General features: G+C 35.1%; 1 protein-coding gene across 2 annotated transcripts in view; it reads left to right on the top strand.

Moving 5' to 3' along the window:
- Pola1 (DNA polymerase alpha 1, catalytic subunit) overlaps window positions 1-19,859 on the top strand; it is a 299,315-nt gene that overhangs the window by 111,042 nt on the left and 168,414 nt on the right. For both annotated transcript variants that reach the window (XM_076918524.1, XM_034486071.2), the window contains 4 exons: window positions 9,375-9,407; window positions 10,137-10,229; window positions 11,915-12,120; window positions 14,433-14,565. In XM_076918524.1, coding sequence (XP_076774639.1) covers window positions 9,375-9,407; window positions 10,137-10,229; window positions 11,915-12,120; window positions 14,433-14,565 — 465 coding nt within the window. The remainder of the gene's footprint in view (window positions 1-9,374; window positions 9,408-10,136; window positions 10,230-11,914; window positions 12,121-14,432; window positions 14,566-19,859) is intronic.

Below are 19,859 nucleotides of genomic sequence, written 5' to 3'. Positions count from 1 at the left end.
TATGTGTTCCTTCAGGATTGGATTGAACTTTAGTCTATTTGCTTAGTAATGACAACTGACAACCTGTTAGATCTGTCATTTGTTTGTTAGGGGTTGAGGGCTTAAAGTTTTCTAGTCAGATTTTCCCATGACCTCAGTTATAAAGAAAATGTTGCAAATTCTAGAAAATGCTAATATCCTTTTTAGCTGTAAGTATTATCTTGATTGCAGTGCTTCAGAATTGCCCAACTTCATTATCTGAGCATAGCCAGCCTGACGCCTCCTTCTCAAATAGACAATTATGATCAATTAAGCACTTTCAGGCCTTATAGAATACTTAATTTTATTAGTCAATTATTTGTGCTTTGAAAGAGTTAATGGTATCTACCCAGGCCATTATTAGAAATTAGAATGTCCCAAAATAGAAAGGCTATTTCCTTTGTGTGTGGCACTGCAGTGGAAAATGCCAAGCATAGTTTTTACTGAGTTAAAGGGTGAGGGAAGGCGGGGTGGGGGAGAAAGTTACATGTAAATCATTTAGCCATTAACCTAATGGGTGGGTTTATAAATCCTATTACTGTAAGCCCTTTTCATTTCCACTGAGGCCTGGTGTATGCTTGATCCCACTAATGTAAAATTCATTCCATCTAAGTGATTACTGAAGTAAGACATTTTTAGTCAATTTTAATCAGGTTGTGTGAAACTTGCTTGAGTGCTGATGTTCACTAAAGCATGGACATGGCTTGGCTGCATCTTAATTAGCCCCCTAGATGAATCAATCAGGGAGTCCACTCTGAGCGTTTGGACACATACTTTCTTTTTTTTTGAGGGAAATTGTACTATAGATAGGGACTGAAAATGCCCAACTCAAAAGCTAGGGGCAAGGCCCATTAAATTGGAGTGTTTATAATTTATGGACATTCCGTGAATCCTAAGGAGCCAGAAAATTCTGTTCTTGTGACTCATTTGGGCATCTTTAAGGATACTTAGATTGAAGCAAATTAAAGTTTCAAATTTGATGAAAAATAAAGACCTTTTTCCTAGAAAAATGCATACATTCATTATCTTTCCTAGGAGTTTACAGCATGTTTTTCTCTGACCTTAGGTTAGTATCTCCTGCTTTAGTTTCAATCTTACCTTCTTAGAGCTTTATTTATTTTTTACAGGAAATTTAATTTTTAAAAGTGTACAGGCCCATACTTGAGTTCCTGTGTCAGTGAGTAGATTATTTTCAAGTGTGTTTTAAAGCCATTTTTACATGCTCTCCAGGGTCCTGTGTGAGATACAAACTGAACTTCTAAAGGAGAGGATGAAGTGGACGAAGAATGGAGAATAAGCATCTTGTTTGTGAAAGGTCTTCTTTTTAAGTTAGAATGTGAGTTTTTAAACTCACAGGACAAATACTGACATTAGAGATTAGAAATTGTAAGATGTGGAAGAGATTAAGTTTAAAGTTTGAAACCATAGTTGGTGATAGTTTAGATTTTTGGATCAAAATTTGAGTCCTTTTAAATTATAGGGCAAAAATTGAGAGATACTAAAAAAAATCATTATGTTGTCTGTGGTATAGAAACCTTTTGAAAGTATTGTTTATTCAATATGTTTTACTTTCTTTGCATACGACTTACTAGAAGATCTAGCTAAGTTATGAATTAAGGATTTAAAACAAGTTCCATTTATCTGAAGTTGTCTAGAAGAGTATGTTTTCAATTAAGTTCATAATTGATGAGTTGTTACTGAGCTAGAAATTCACTTGTTGATTTGTTTATATAACATGCATTGTGTTAGAAGAGTAAAACTGATTCACTCTTCATTTCTTGTATGGAAAGAACCAGCATTTGAATATGTATTGCATATGTGTAGGAGGGTCTTGTAGATATGAATGTTTTGATTTATAATAGTATTGTTTTTTTTAAGATGTGCCACTGAGAATTTCCTCATTTTTCCTTAACCTGAGATAATTATTGAATTATTACTCTGTGGCAAGAATTGTGTTCAGTTTAATTATGTTATGATCTCTGTCTATAACGTAATCAAGGCTCTCATTCTATGTCTTATATGTTGGTGGGACTGGCATGTTCATTAGTATTATTGGGTTATCAAAACAAGAGGAGACCTTACTGATGAACAGTGTTCCTTATAATAGAAATGGATATTAGGTAATAACCCACCCTTTATCAAACTTTTTATCTCAGAAAGCATATATACTAAAGTATATACCATGTTATGTTTAATACCTTACTATAAAGAATTGTCTCTGTTTTTGAGAAATTAGCAATTTCTAGACATTATTATTGTTTTCTCTTGCATCACATACTGTTAAGTTTTGCATTTAGGTTACCTGTGTTAGCATCCTTCAAAGAGACTGAACCAGTAAGAGGTAATGTTGTGTGTCTCATAGGGAGGGTGCATACATAGGAATTTGCTCATACAAATAAGAAACCTGCAAGTATAAAAGTTGTGGGGCAGGTGGGCAAGTTGGAGACCCAGAAAGCTGATGCTGTGATTGATATTAGAAGACAGTCTGCAGGTGGAATCTCTTCTTTGGAGAGAGCCTCAGTTTTTATCTTCTGAGACCTTCACCTAATTCAAGTGGTAGTAATCTGCTTTACCCAGAATTCATTGTGTTTTAATCCTGTTTTGAAAACACATTTAATGGCTTCTAGATTAGTGTTCAACAAAATCTTTGGGTATCTGGTATAACCAAGGTAACATACAAAATTAGCCATGACATAATTTTAACCACCGTGGAGAAACTACATGGGAAGAATACAGACACAAAAATAGAACATGAGCCAAGTTAAATTTCTCTCCCCATCCCACTCCCACTTGGGAGGCAGAGGCAGGCAGATCTCTTGACTTTTGAGGCCAACCTGGTCTGTAAAGTGAGTTTTAGACTAGCCAGAGCTACATGAGACCTGTCTTTTTTTTTTTTTTTTTTTTTTTTTTTTGAAAAAGGAGTAAAAGAACCTGTTACATTAAGGAGGAACCAAACACAACTGTGTTTAATGAACCTAAAATATGTGAGAAAGGACTGGGTTGAAGGTCAAGTGCAGGAAACATTGGAAGATAAGTCCTTAAGTAGCTATTGAATCTTAGGATCAAGTGAGGGAGTTTGGATTTCATTTCCAGGAAGAATGTTTTAGAATGCCAAGGGTTAAGACTGACTTAGAAGGTACTGATGCTAGAGACTGACTAGTGAGAGTCTAAGGAATAACAAAAAATGCAGAGGAAGCCCCACATTGTAGAGATATAGTCTAGTTCATGGGACATAATGGTTCATTGAATTTTGAGAGGAAGTTCTGCCTTTGTCTGCTGAACATCTTTAGTGTACATCATGTAAAGTAGGCCCTCATGACAAAGAATCATCTGGGCTAAAATATAAATGGTGCTGAGGCTGAGAAACCATGATGTATTTGTGGATGAGTTTGGGCACTTGATGGAAGTAGAAAAGAATTCAACAGAAGGTATTGGGTATTTTTAAGTACTGCAAATATGTCCACTTAGACAGTGGACATAAAGCTATGTAGATCATTTGTGAGCACTAACAATTTTAGTTATTTTACATTTAATAGTCTTCAAAGGCAACCAAGAATATGGATCTTTCTCTCTCTCTCTCTCTCTCTCTCTCTCTCTCTCTCTCTCTCTCTCTCTCTCTCTCTCTCCATCCTTGTATTCAACATTGTTAATTTTTGGTGACTATATTATTGTCTTTCTTTCCTAATACTAAAGAGATGAATATGTTTCAGAAATAAAACAACTCAATCAAGTAAAGAGATATTTACGCATGTCAAACTTGGCATTCTAGGTTTTTAGATTTGAAGGTGATCTCAACCTCCTTGTTTGATCAATGACGGCATGAGGATCCTTAGACCTAACCAGTAATTGTTAATTTAAATCAGGGCACAGTTTTTGACCTCTTGCTTTTTTTTTAAGTTAGTATTTGTATGTTTTATCTTTACAGAGCATGTTTTAGCATATAATTGTTTTTATTCCTACCCAGCTCAGAGAACTAGGTACTAAGAACACCCTAGTTTTAGAGAAAATAAACTTAATGTTAATGGCAGTAAGCAACCTATCATAAAAGCAGTAATTGTTAAAGACAGAAAACAGAATACTTATTTAGTGCACAGTAGCTATTCTTTTAGCATTTTACACAGAAGACACATGTAAAAATTGAGAATAAAAATGAAGAGGAAATGCAATCTAATAACGCTCTTAAAATAAATGTTCATCAAGTAGGAAAACCGTGTAGCCTTGAGTCTTGCTTGGAAATTCCTGAAATTTAGAGTAGGAAGCACTTAGATGATGGCTGGATTACCAAATATCATCATATTTATATTTCTTCTACTTTTCTCTTTCCTGTCATTGAAAAATCCTTCATTGTGCCAGTCCTGTTATACTAATGTTTAATATTTCTAATTCTGTGTGATTAATAGCCATTGAGATTTCAATATTCATTATCTTTATTCATTATTTGAAATTTGACCTTATATAATAATATTTTATTAGTGTGTAGGATTTCATTATGTTTAACACAGATTATACATTGAAGTGGGTTTCTTGTTAGTGGCTGTTCTAGTAGACATAACCTTGGGAGTAGAACCTTGAAACTTTTTTTAACTGTGAAATGCTGATGTTTTCAATTATTTAGTGTTATTAGACACTATTAATCTATAACAACATCTAAAAACATTTCATAACTTTTGACTGCTTTGCAACACAACACTATTCTTTTGAAAGAAAACATAAATGAATATCCAGGTGTACTGTTGGGTTGGTTAGGAGAACCTGTAAATATACATGTCAAGAGTAGTCTTAGGTTACTGTTGTTGTTAATCTCCAGGTGGAAAACTTGTACTTCCTGCTTAGTAAACAGCATATTGTATGTGTATTTCAGGAAAAATAACATTTTATTAAAAACATTTTCTTATTTTAAGTTTCCTTTTTAGTTTTACCACCTTTCTCCTGCCTTAAAGGCTCAGATTCGGGTTAAAATACCTTTTGATATTATTTTAATTATTGCTTTCCCCACCCCCATCTCTTTCCTATTTCCCCCTCCTCTTTCCCCCTAACCACACTGTTCTGCAAAGCCTGTAATGATTGATATGATGGCAGTGCTGTCATTCTTTTTAACCAAAAAAAAGTCATTTTTGTTCTAGTTATTTTAATAGAGTCCCATTAAAGATGTATTGCTGACTGAAATATCGGCATGAAGGGCTCTCACTGAGCTGAGCCCAGGAATTAAGAAGTCAGGAAATCGGCTGCTGCATTGCAAGAGAGCCTTGTGTGACACCGAATCTCCTGATTGGGGAGATCATTACTGCTATTATGACTCGACTTGCGTAGGAATTTTAAATTCCATCTGAATGTCAGTAATAACCCTCTTAGCAAATTATCCTGAATAAAATCACGAAGGCATTTTATATAATAGGTGTTGAATTACTGGATAGATTTGCTAATTAAATACTCTTTGTTCTGCTGCAGTTGACATTACAGGGTAAGATCTTGAACAATTATTCTCAACAGCTGTACTTTGTTAAGGGAAAAATTAACCACAAAGTTTATTTTTTTACACTTGAAGTTGGCAGATTTTTGAAATGTGCTTGAAAAAAATTCCATCATCCAATTGGTAATGAGTAGCTAACTATGCAGGTGTTGCTGTGAAATCAGAGAGCTGCAGACTGCCTTATTAATGAATTTAGCAATCTTACAACCCTGTTTGCTGGCCATTGGTGCTTATAAAATGACTTTCTGTTAGAATGGCTAGCTGTTAATATTAGGCTTGCCAGTTTGAAGTGAATTTATGAACAGTCATCATGTATTCACTGTACCTTGTGTCCAGTAGATTTTTCTGGATACCAGCAGCTATTTTTAAAATGTATGTCTTCAATGGAGAAAATACCCATGATATATAAGTTTATGATTATTAGCTTCTAGGACATTCATATGGGTTGTTTTTTGTAATAAGGCGATGGGAACACAATGAAAAGAAATGAATCCAAAGGTCCTGCTTCTAGACCAGGCACTGAACTATAACCTCTGGGTCAAACACAATTCTAAATCTTCAGGTAAAGTGTCAACTTAGTTTTCCTCATATGTCACATGGGACTTGTGAATCTACCTACCCTTTAGAGTCATTCATCCATCACTATCAAGTTGTTCATTAGTGGTCCCCATATACCAGGCCTCCTGTTATATGTTAATTATGGTTTTGTAATTTACTGGTTATCGAACAATAGAGCCATCCCCAGTGAGCAGTTGGAATTGAGGCCTGGGCCTAAGGCAGCCTTTGTATGGTATTGCTTATTAGTACTTGGGTAAGCATTGGACTCTATAGGTTATCACAGTATCCATCATGTAGAGCTGCTTAGTGGAGAAGAACAAGAAGATACTGGTCACCCTATTTTCTGATTGTGCCTCCTACAATATCAGATAAGCCAAAGAGTTGCAGACTATCATGAGGACTTTGACTTGAGGGTTTTGTCACCAGCTCTTGGTAGAAATCACTGGAGAACATGATGAAAGAAACTACATACAAAATTATTATAGGTTCTATAGTGAGTTGTTAGAATAAGTGGGTTGTTAAAATGAACGTACATTAGTTGACAAAAGCAGTTTGTAGCACTGTCTTGACGGTAGCACCAGCAACAACAACAAAACCCAAACCACTCAAAGGTTTATGCCACCAGAGAGGAAGGATAGTTTTGGTAGCAACCTTAAGATCAGGCTTGGAAATAATTGAGTCCATGGAAGATTAGAATAGAGGTGAGTGGTGAAAGTTGCTAGGTCATGTACAGGGATGACAGAATAGATTTGTTGCACATTATAGAGAAGAACAAAAATTGGATACTGAGTATGTAGTGAAAAGTGACAAATTGATCCTGGGTCACTTCATTTGAACAGCTACTTCAGTTCCCTAGGGAACTTACGGAGTTCATCATGTGATGAAAGTAGCTAAGTCTTGTAAGGAGGTGGAGGTGAGCTTTTGATAAGCAGTTTATCCTCTATGATTAGCTTAGCTTAGGCTAATCTCATTTTTCCCTCCCACCCCGTAAAATTTTTGGGTATTTTCTGCATTGCATTGTCCCATAATTTAATTTTAGTGTTTTATTAGAAAAACTAATTGAGATTATTGTGGGACCTGTCAGTCAAGAGGCATACAGTTTGATTGCTTGTCATATGTAACTAAGGTCTACAGGTGTGAACAACATGCTTTTGGGCCTCCAGAAGCATGTAGTATAATTGACAGGGTAACAATCATTGCTAATACAAAGTGTCATTTGGTTACTAGAGAAACAGAGCAAGATCAAATCAATGGGATTCTACTCTGGGACAGTTAGCTCAGGCTTTATGCAATAAAATTTGGTTTAAAGTGAACTTTATAAATTGTAATCATGGTTAGAGGACTGGGCAAGAAATCTCTGTATGAGTGAAGGCAAGAAAAGATGAACCTGTAGTATGGTAACTATTCACAGACTCTGGCCAATTTCCCTTGGCCAGCTAAGGTTTTGTGAAGGAAATAATAGTTGTATAGGTAGAGCTGGGGTTTAGATGTCATTGTACAGTTTCAGCTTGATCTTGGAGGCTTTGAAAACACTTTGGGAGATTAGTCCTGATGTATTCAAGTTGGTAAGCACTAAAAAAAGTTAGTTTACAGGTGTCATTCAGCAATAACCACATAACCCTGGGAGTCAGGTGCTTTCTTAGCATGTTGGTTTGAACCTTCTGGCCTGGTCCTTCACGATCACCATGATGTCTGTTGTTGCTCGCCGTCAATCTATACTAGTATTCTAATTTTCATGCCTTTTACATAAGTTTCCTAGAGGAATTCTACTTACCTTTGATTGACCAGGGTAAAGCTGGCATATGAACATATCTAAATTGGTAATGCCTCCAAAATGGGATTATTATGGTTTTCTTGGACAAATCCTAAGAATCATCTTAGGAAGTGTTTTTAAAAACTTTGGTCAGAGATATTCTGGGCCAGATATTGAATACAGGGGAATGTTTGTTTTCTTTAGTAAAGAAAAAGTAGCACTATGTAATAAATTTTTGAAAACTAGTACTCTTGCATAGTAGTTCTCAACACTGGAGTCAGGGAGAACAAGGAACAAGCCCTGGAGACAGTTTTCAATGTCACTGCTTTAGTTATTTAAAAATTCTCAGATAATTCTACTATATAGCCCACATAAAAACTACTGGCTTAGCTTAATCAGAATTCACCAGGTCCTTCAAGGCATGGAATCCACAAGGAACTTTTGAACATCTGAACAAAGTGGGGCAGTAATAATAAAGGATAGTGGACAATGGAGATTAGAAGGAGATAGATAGATGTATAATCTCCTCAGGCAAGTACTCTTGTCGGTGTACTCTGTCTCTTACTGTGGAGGACAAGAAAGACTGAAACAAAACTTTGGGGTTTCAGTTAGCTGGCAAGGTAGAAAAAAATGAATGAAGGCGTCCTTCTGTCTGGCTCACTGGAAAAGAGACTTCTAATTTACATTGATGCATGAACAATGAGTGATACCGGAGTGGCAATACAGTGGAGTGATTAAGGCTTTTGTCCTGGATCCTACCCTTGTTTTGCTGTGACTAGGAAAAAGAAATTACTTTCTTTGTCATTTGGCAGCTAGCAAATGGGGATATTAATAGTAGCTACCTCTTGGAGATCTTGGGGAAAGACATTATAGAATGCAGGAGGTGCTCTCAGCATAGTATCTTGCCCATGATTTAATATTTCCTGCATCTGCCTCCATTCTCAGTACATCATATTATTTCTTCAGAGTTTTTCACTTACTAAATATGATGCTTCTGATAGGGTTCAAGGTAACTTATATCTGTTTTGTCACTGTGTACGTTATTTTATGTTTTGTAGCCTGTATCCATGTGGACCTGGAGACAGACCCATTTATAATTATCTACACATTTGTTTTCATTTACTGTATATTGAAATTCACCATTTTGCTGGGCACTGGGCTAGCTCCAGGCCATATAGTTATCTTAAGTAACTTAGTCTACAAAATAATTTTAAGTTAAATGGAATGCTTTTAAGATTCTGGATATGGGTGTGAATTGCTAGCTTTTAAGTACTATAAAGCCTTTTTAAATCATGTAATTCTATTAAAATATTAGTGCTGAGACTAAGTGGCCTTCACTATGTTATTAAGGGGTACCTTATACATGTTTATTAAATATGCACAGAAATACAGATATTTATTAACTTCCATGTCTCTATTAAGCATCAGCATAGAGATTAAACTTAAATTATATTGATGTTATTGGTGTGATATATTCAAGAGTTTTAAAGATGCTTAGAAATTAGAAATCTCCTGTGCTATAGTTATGCCTTTGTAATTTTATAATATATTAATGTTGACTTTTGTTTTATTTAGATTTTGATGCATACAAAAGAGATGGTACAGAAGGTAATGTTGAACATTTTCTTTCTAAAATAACTCTTAAATATGCCAGGTGACATTTTTATGTCCAAGAAAAAGTGTAACCCAAACATACTGAAAATTGGTTTTTTTAGGATGCTTCATTTACATTTATAAACCCTCCTAATGGATTACAGCCTCTTCTCTTGTATCAGCATTGATATGTTTTAACTCCTGCTTGAGGCCTGCATGTATTTCAGGCAAAATAGTAATGTCACTAACTAGAGTTTATTTTCATTCCTTTATACTTATGTGCTCAAGTGTTGTTTGTTATTGACTTTTTTGGGCACTATTTATAGTCTACTAAATATTGTTTGAGAATTTAATAAATATTTTTGCCCTATAATTTTTACATCCATATTTTCTGCTTCTTAAACTGCCATGACCACTAAGCACATGTCACAATGGTTAAATAAAAGACCCTGGTTTCCTAGGCTTATTCTTATTTTTATCAAATTCCATATTCTGTTTGAATTGAAACTACACACAGTTAATTCTCCCAGCATTTTTAGAAGAAAATTGGGAAGGTTTTCTTAATCCTTCACTGCTTGAATTTTTAGTTGGTGAAGAGATTAATCTTCAATTGTGCACTCTGATGTAAGTAACATGACCTGTCAAAAATCAATGGTACCTATAGTTGCTAGTACTAGAAACCTTTATGTTCATTGTATATTTATGGGTTTTTGTTGTTAATTTTATACTTTTGGCTTTTATTAGATGAATCTTGAAGTTATTTATGGAGACACAGATTCAATTATGATAAATACCAATAGCACCAACCTGGAAGAAGTATTTAAGTTGGGAAACAAGGTGAGATAATTTAATGATTGCTTTTTTTTTTAACCTGGGTTTGTGAACTCAGTAATTTAGCACAGTAAATAAAATAAGTTCATATGTTAGGTGCATGTGTATACTTTTGAACGTGTGGTGTCATTAAATTTTTAATTTTCTTTAATTTTCCTTACACTCTGATTTGTTTTGAGGCAAAAATTCAAAGGCAATTGGTTTCCTTAAAAAATAGATAACATTTTTCCTGTTAAAAAAAAAAGTTTAAATATAGTGACATTAGAATTTCTCACATTGTCATTCAGAAGAAAATGTCCATTTAGTAGTATTCAGGTATATTTCATACAGAGATTTGAAAGAATATATTTACTTATCTCCACATACATGTGTACTCACAAATACTCATTTAATTTTATAGGAATACTTAAAATGTATTAGAAAATAAAACGGAACATTTAGAAGCAATCATTTGTAACTGAATCACACTTGGCAAATATTTCTCGAGTACTTGATTTGTTAAGATTTTTGTCCCAGATTCTAAAACTGGAAATATCTTAGGAATTACCATTTTTCCTTCCTGGAAAGTGTGGAATTTTAACTGTACTCTCTACTTCTATAGAACACTGAACTTTTGTACTCTTACTGGCCTTGCAAAGCTTTACAGTTTTCCCTAGAGGTGATGATTTGTGTCTTGGCCTTGTCAGCAAAGGGCAAGAAGGTGTTTGTTTATTCAGTTAGCACATGGCTATTCAAGGTGCCAGTGTCATTTTTTGGATATTATTTTAAAAAGTTCTATGTAATGTCTTTGTTCACATACTAGTTGGATTGTCTAGTTGATAATCAATTTAGTAGTTCCAAGGCAAATATATATGTATTGCCTTTAGACTCAAAAAAGAACTTCCCATAGTTATTTCCTGGAGTCAAAAGATCCAGTCCTAGCCTTGATTTTGATAGAATTATATGTAATATTTGTGTCTCTTTGTTAATTTTTAAAAGTATACTTATTTTATTTTAAAGATAATCTTGCTATATGGTTCTAGCTGTTCTTGAACTTTGTAAGCACCCCAAATTGACTTCAATATTGAATTCATCCTGCCTCAGCCTCCCAAGTTGTTCAGATCTTTATTCTATTTTTAATTGGTATATATTCAGTGTACATATATCTCAGTTTTATACATACATTGTCATATGTGTTTATAATGTACTTTGGGCATGGTTCTCATAGCCTCCTTCCTACCCCTGTTTTTTCTGCATCTGAACTAACTAGATGAATATGATAATTTATTGTTGTATCTATTTTTATACATACATTATAATTTCATTCTTTATGCTTAGAAAAAATTCTATTATGCATAGGTGTAATGAATGTTTTTTTATCTGTCTCTCTGTTGATGGACACCTAGGCTGATTTTGTAACTAAGTTATTATTAATAGTGCTACAGTAAACATTTATGAACAAATAGCTCTGTGATATTCTGACTTAAGAGTCTTCCCAGTAAATACTGGAAAGTTTAAGATCTGATTTTGTTATGTTTCTTAATGTCTTTAAATTGTGCACTGAATAATTCCATGTTATAGAAGTTGAATAATAAATTGAATTATATGTGCTTTCAAGTTTTGTTGAAGATAACTCTTGCAAATTCATAGCATGTTCATCTTTTCCTGTTAGGCATTTGAGAATGTGGCAATAATATTTGAAATATTCACAGGTAAAAAGTGAAGTGAATAAATTGTACAAACTGCTTGAAATAGACATTGATGGTGTTTTCAAGTCTCTGCTGCTGCTGAAGAAAAAGAAATATGCTGCTCTAGTTGTTGAACCAACGTCAGATGGGAATTACATTACCAAGCAGGAGCTGAAAGGATTAGATATAGTTAGAAGAGACTGGTGTGATCTTGCCAAGGACACTGGAAAGTGAGTTTAACTTTTATTTATTTTTGTTGTTTGTCCTTCAAATTTTTGTTTAAAAAATCCAAGTGTGGGGGCTAGAGATGTGTGGCACAGCAGTTACGAGCACTTACTGTGCTTCCAGAAGAACTGGGTTCAATTCCCACCAACCAAATGGCAGCTCATAACTGTCTATAACTCCAAGATCTGACTCCCTCACACAGACATTCATGTAGCAAAACACCAATGGACATAAAATAAAAATAATTTTTTAGAAAAAAAAAAAACCTAAGTGCTATGGAAAATGCCTGTGAGTCTGCCAAACATAAGGATACAATTTTCTTCTTTGTTGTTATTACATATTACAAATAAAGTTTTACAGTTAGATTAAAAGTTAGATAAAGCTAAAATTTCATAGTAAGAAACAGTAGCTGGAAGATAGCATCTCATGGTGAGAAAAAAATCTTTACATCTGGATCCTTAGAGAGTTGATGTTTGTTGGTATTGTTTTCTTTTTAAATTCCTCTTTTTGAAAGTGTTGTATCCTGAATCTCTAGATCCTAATTATAATCATAATTTTAATGATTGCCCTGTTATGTAGTTTGAAATGTGTGATTCACAGTGGGCAATGTAGTGAGACTTTTCCCCTATATCATTTGTATATAAATGATTCTTACTAGTCTCAGATTAATTTGAGAGCAAGTTCTAAAATACTGTGTGTGCCTCTGAAGTAACATGGCCTACTAGCCTTGCAACTTAAAGATTATGATAAATAATTTGTGCACATATTAGTATATGAAGTACTCATTTGAAAAATTAATGTTTAGACATGTTATATGCCATCTTTTCCATATTCCTATATTGTGATCTAGATCAGCTATGAAAACAGAAATTTTCCTTGATGGCTAGGTTTAAAATTACTTTTAATTTTTTTTGGTAAATATCAGCATTTTAAACTTACTTTCCAATCATCAAGTTGAGAGATAGTATGAGTGTTGCTTCCCCCAAACTCCTTGATTAGGCAAAGGTGCTTATCTGAGTATAGGCCATGCTTTGCATCTTAGGAAATATGCTTTGAAATACTTCATTGCTCCAAATATACTCAAAGACGTAACTACTTCGTGTAGGCTGTCAGTTAGAGTGTTCTCCTCAGCTTTCTGTTTTCTAAGAAAAGATGCATAATAATAGAAGTACATTTCTGAGTTAGAAATTTGTTAGCAATTAAAACTATACAAATGTTTTTTATCAGGGTTCTTTTTCCTGCCAAATTATAAAGCAGCTATCAAACTCTTGATCTGCATTTTCCCCGACATGGATAAAATGTTGGCTACTTTATTTTTCTTGAGGCTTTGTAGAATAATATGAAAGTTTTGAGGGATAGCCTAAAAGTTAGAACATTGAACATTTCTTTAATGATGCTTTAAAAAGAAGAGTTTGATATTTTGGAATTTGTACTCCCTTTTGGTTTATTATTTTATGTGTATGATTGTTTTGCTAGATGTATGTCTATGTACTGTGTTAGTGCCTGGTGCCCATAGATGTCAGAAGAGGGCACTGGATCTCCAGGGACTAGACTTGTGAGCTGTCATGTGGGTGCTGACAATTGAACCTGGATCCTGTGGAAGAACAAATACTCTCAGCCTTTGAGCCAATCCTCTAGCCTCTTAGATTTTTTTAAAAATTTCTTTATGAAGCTTTGTATTTCTTCTTACTTAGTTAAATAGCCATCTTAGATGGCGATGTTATCTTGATACCAGAGATACTATCTTGTTGCTTTATGAATAAAGATAAAATTTTTCTTCTAAAATATTAACTTATGGTTAGAATATAATTGCTTCTGTATTTTATAATCATAAAATCTGATGGCAAACATTTTTCTCTATTGCATATAAAAGCATTAGCGTCTACATAAATGGGTAGTCTATATGTCAAAGGGCAGACCTGTAATTGGTAGGCTAGTAAAGTTTTAGAAGAGTTAACATTTAAAAACAAAGCAGCGGGGACTGGGGAGATGGCTTAATGCTTAGGAACACTTGTTGCTCTTGCAGAGGACCTGCGTTTTGACTTTCAGGACCACATCCTTAACTAGAGTGTCAGGGAACCCTATAGTTTCTTCTGACCTCTGCCTATGTCAGACAGATTTGATGTGCCGATATACATGTAGGCAAAACGTTTGCTCATAAACATAAAATAAAATGTAAATTGCTCTTTAGACACCAACCCTCATATTAGCTCTTAGCATAAGCTCTTGTCCACATGCCAATCTAGCGACATGATGTCTGTCTTTTCTTTGTTAATGACATATGATATGAAAAAATCATATTTTTTTCTTTAAACAGCTTTGTCATTGGCCAGATTCTTTCTGATCAAAGCCGGGACACGATTGTGGAAAACATTCAGAAGAGGTTAATAGAAATTGGAGAAAATGTGCTAAATGGCAGTGTCCCAGTGAGCCAGTTTGAAATTAACAAGGTAAATGTAGCATTTATTGCTGAGCCCAGCTGCTGTCATGTGTTTTTCTCCTCCTTCAGATACTTGAAGAACCATCGCATCCTTGCAATTTAAATAAATTCTAGCTGATAGTGAAAGCTGCTTAACAACTGTCTCACAGATTGAACATTAGCATCGCTCTTTCAGCCACAGGTACTGCCATGGCTGCCACAGATGACCGTTTTTTTACTTCCAGATAGCATATGGAGTGAATTAGCTTATGTCTCAGGGCCTAAGAATGTTCCCCTTTTCATAGTCCTCTAAAGTAATAGTTGTTTGATGCATAGATGTGCTCATTCATATTCATTCTTATAGTTTCATTCATTCTCTCTATCCCCTTCCCCCACATCCATCTTCCCTCTTATTCCATCTCCCCTGTCTCCTTGTCTTTTTTTCTTCTGCTCCTGCCTCCAAGTGTGTATGTATATGTTACTTCACAGATAGTGATTCCTTGAGTATCTGTAGTTAAAAGTGCTTTGGGTACAGATTCAGTTAGAATTAAGATAGTGGTAACCACTCTATATCTAAAGCACTTGTACATCTTAAAATAATAGCACATTATAGGTATAGATATCTTTTCCAACCTATATCTGTATTAGCTTAAAATCATATATGCAAGTCTCTAGGTTTGATTCCTATAATCAAAGTTAATCAATACATTAATCATCTGTTTTGCTGATATTTTTATTCAATTTTTTCTTCATTGAATTTTATCGTAAATAACTTCATTGAACATCTTCCTTTACTTGTTATTTTGCATTCAGATGAATTACTTTCTTGTACAATCCATGAAATTAAAAAACATTTGTATCAAAAGATACAACTACCTATCTGGATGTAGGAAAATTGTTTTGTGAAAAGGTGGTATCAGTTAATAATAACAAAATATGCATCCTATTTCCATCATAGTTTCTTTGTCATGGTGAAGATTTTTAAAAAATAAAACATTACCACCATAGTGGATATGAAACTGTCACAGTGAGTTTAATTTGTTTTTATTTGAATTTTGGAGAGTAGAAAAGTCTAAGCATATCTTTAAGACTTATATCATTCTTAGATCAATGTTCTCTTTCTATACCTTGACCATCCTGTGTTTAATTAAAAAAAGTTAACGAAGACATTTATACCTGGAGCCGTATGTGCCTTAACACTAGCTCTTCACTGTAAACAATGCCATGCTTGCACATGTTGGCATCTATAGAGTGTTTTGCTAATAAGTATTTTTAGTTTCTAAAATTTTGCATGAATGAGTTAAATCATTATTCTTTTTTTTAAAATATAGTACTTTAAATACAGTATCTATGGCTGTTTTTTTGTCTACCTTCCTCCAAACATGGCTGTCCAGGACAGGAAGGTCCAGGGACAGACAAATTTAAAAGAATCAAACTTAGCTTGACTATGTCATTCACAACAGCACAAATGCATCCAAGAGGATCGTGTTCTCACACTCTTGCTGGCTCATATTGCAGTATGTAAAAAGAACTTTAGTCAAGAATATAGTGGTATCTCTGTGTCTACATTAATAATTTTTTATTTGGTGTCAAGATGGGATCTCACTATGTAGTTCTCGGTTGTCTGGAACTTTCTGTGTAAATCAGATTGAATTGCCTCTACCTCTCAGTGCTGAGATGAAAAGTATACCACCAAGCATAGCAAAGGGGACTGAACTCTGCACAGACCAGGAATCAAGTTCATTAGTTTACTTGTTTGTATTATTTAAATTTCTAAACAGACAGAAGTATAAGGATAGTATCACATCTCTAGTATCAGTTGCTGGAGTTCAGTAATTATCATCTTATGGTGAGATTACTATTAGCAGTAAAAGTTAATACTTCATGTATAGTATGTTAATGAGGGTAGTAAATCTTACAGTTTACTTATTAAATGTCTGTGTCTCAGTGTATACATATGTATCACATGCATGAAGGAGCTCTAGGAGTTCCAAGGAGGTTGTCAGATCACATAACTGGAATTCCTGGCAGTTGTGAGCTCTCATGTGAGTGCCGGGAACTGAAGTTGGGTCTTTTGCAAGAACAATGGGCACTTTTTAATCACTAAGCCATCTCTTTAGACTGAGCTGTGCTCTTTTGTTTGAGCAGAACAGAAACTGACTTACTGGCTTTACATTCTCCATCTTATTTAGCATAGTTGCTGATAATTAATAGTAATTTGATGAGCTCTAAAAGAATTTGCTTATTTTATCATCCACTTAGTAAATAGGGAATTCCTCTTACATGTGCAGTAGTAGATTCTAAGGTAAGTCAAATAAGGAAAACCTAATTCATATTTCAAATTCTATCTATCTATATATATGCATATATACACATAAACACACATGTGCGCGCGTGCGTGTGTATGTGTGTGTGTGTGTGTGTGTGTATCCTTCCTGGTTATGCCCTCACCCAGTTCTTTCCCCCATCCCCTTCTCTACTGCCCCCCCCCCCCCCCCCAGTGTATTTCCCTACCCTGGCACATTGAGACCCTGTGATTCTCCCACTGAGGCCAGACAAGGCAGGCCAGCTAGAAGAACATATCCCGTGTACAGGCAACAGCTTTTGGGGATAGCCTCCACTTCTGTTGGTCACGACCCACATGAAGACCAAGTTGCACATCTGCTACATATGTGTGGCGAGGCCTAGGTTCAAACTGTGTATGTTCTTTGAATGGTGGTTCAGTCTCTGAGAGCCCCAAGTGTTCATGTTAGTTGGCTTTGTTGGCCCTCCTATGGAGTTCTTATCCCTGTAGGGGCCTGCAATACTTCCTCCTGTTCTTCTATATGAGTCCCCAAGCTCTATCTACTGTTTGGCTGTGGGTGTCTGTATCCATCTCAGTCATCTGCTGGGTGGAGCCTCTCAGAGGAAAGTCATACTAGACTCTTGATTATTTGAAGAGTATTTTCTGGCCTGCTCTCTTACATATTCTTTCCCTGTCTTTCTTTCTCCCTCTCTCCTGATTCCCAACGCATCCTGGGTGTGTGTGTGTGTGTGTGTGTGTGTGTGTGTGTGTGTGTGTGTGTGTTTATACACCAGGATAACTGCAGCAGGCTTTCTGTAACTTTTTCTGAGATAGTCTGTCACTAACCTGGAACTTGCTAGGTAGGCCCAGATAGCTGGATGGGAAACCCCAGGGATCTACCTGTCTTAGATCTCCCCAGTGCTAAGATTACAAGGGGAAGTATATACTCAGCTTTTTTATGGGTTTTTGGGGGGGGGTGAGGTCAAACTCAGTTAATTCTGCTTGTACAAGTGCTATGCCAACTATATCTTCTTAGCTCCTTTTTTGTTTTTCGAGGCAAGTTTGTCTCTCACTGATTTAGAACTTATTTAATGGATTGCTGACTGGCTGGCCAGTTGCAGATGTTGGAGGAGACGCAGGGAGTTGCCAGTCTCTGCCTTTCCAGTGTTAGAATGATAAGTACTAGCAACTGATGGGGCTGCTTTGTTGTTTGATTTTCTTATCATGGTTTAAACAATTTAATGACAAAGCCATCTTTCTAGCCCTTTTAAAATTTCTAAGTAAGAGGTTTTGGGGGGATAGTAGTGCATTCCCAGCACTTGGGAGGCAAAGGCAGTTTACGGCCCACTTTGTCTGTTTATTGTGTTTGAGGCCAGGGGCCACATAGTGTGACAGTGTTTTTGTTTTTTAACTTTCTGTAGTGTTGTTGCAAGTATAATAAATTCTGATGAATTTTATCATGGTTAGAGAGGACTGTTTCAGTTTAGAGTAAGGTATTCACATGGCAAAGGTGAGGTGTCTTTCTCTTAATCTTTAACATTTACCTGAATACTTGTATCATTTAAAATTTGGGAAATTTCGAGTATGGATTTTAATGTTTTCAAAGGAGAGTGGAATAGAAAAAGAGTGACTTGTGGATGATATTAGGAAAGCATGGTGGGTTTTTTTGTTTGTTTTTTATTATCTTTGTAGATAATGTTGGTAGAGCTTGAAAATGGCAGGTTAGATTAGGATAGAGGCCTATATAAAGTGGTGAGATTTACCTTTGTGGAGATTCTAGGCCTTGGTAAAAAAGTAAACAATAACATCTGTGATTTTTTTTTCTGGAGAATTGTAATCTTAAGTATTTGTAAGATAACAAACTTTGAATCTCATTTTTTAGTAGTCATGGATACCTTGACCTTATACTACTAGAGTGCATTTAAAATATTTTTAAATTGCATGCCTGTGTGCTTGAAGCTGGGGTGACACAGAATTGTGCATGTGTAAGTGTGGGCATGACATGGCATACATGGCAAAGCCAGAGGACAACTTGAAGGAGTTAGATCTCTCAGTCCATCCTGTGGATCCTAGAGATCAGACTGAGGTCACCCATCAGCTGTCTTACCAGCTCATCCCATATCTATATCTATATCTATATCTATATCTATATCTATATCTATATCTATATCTATATCTATATATCTTTAAATTTTATGAAGGTTTCTAAATCCAGCTTGTAAAATCTTTGGCTAATCTCTATTTCATAGTTAGAAATGCTGTTCCACAATGGCCAGAATTTCTTAATATTGTACTCAAGAGTAGTCATTTGTTGAAGGTAATTGTTTTCTTAAATAAAGCTGTTTTTAAAAGATATCCATCCATTATTGCTCATCCAAGTCATAGTTCAGGTTAAAAATAATGAAATGTATTAGGATAGCTTCCTAGGCACTCTGCTATATTAAGTATACTACTTGGAAGGTGCACATGACCTGAGCATGTGCAGTCATATTTCATACCTACTTTATTCCACCATGTCAGTTCTCAAATTCTTTGTTCTCAAGATTTTTGTACTCTTAAAAGTTAGTTTAGTTATTTAAGAGCATTTGTTCATTTGGAATGTGCTGGTATTGATTTGCTAAAAATTAATAGATTCATTGCTAAAATGGCTTTATTTGATCATACATATACACTATTTTTAAAAGGGAAAGTTACCTAGTGGAATGGCATAGTTTCTTCACTTAAAAAATATTTCTTGAGTCTGTGTGTTTGGCCTTCATGTATGTAAGTGTGTTGCATCCTTGTCCATATAGGCCAGACAAGGCATCCAATTTCTTGGAACTGGAGTTACAGATGGTTGTAAGCCATTGCTGGCAAATGAACCCTGGTGCTTGTCAAGAGCAGGAAGTGTTCTTAACCACTGAACAGTCTCAGTAGCCCCCCCCCCCCCATTTTCCATTTTGCAAATCTCTTTACTATCTATCTTGGTAGACACTATCTGAACTTTCCTACCTACTTTCTATGTCTATTTTGTTGTGATGTATATAGTTTTACAGATATAT

This window comes from Arvicanthis niloticus, chromosome X, assembly GCF_011762505.2.
Source record: "Arvicanthis niloticus isolate mArvNil1 chromosome X, mArvNil1.pat.X, whole genome shotgun sequence".
In the NCBI taxonomy this organism is placed as follows: Eukaryota; Metazoa; Chordata; class Mammalia; order Rodentia; family Muridae; genus Arvicanthis; species Arvicanthis niloticus.
This window is presented reverse-complemented; position numbering and strand designations above follow the sequence as displayed.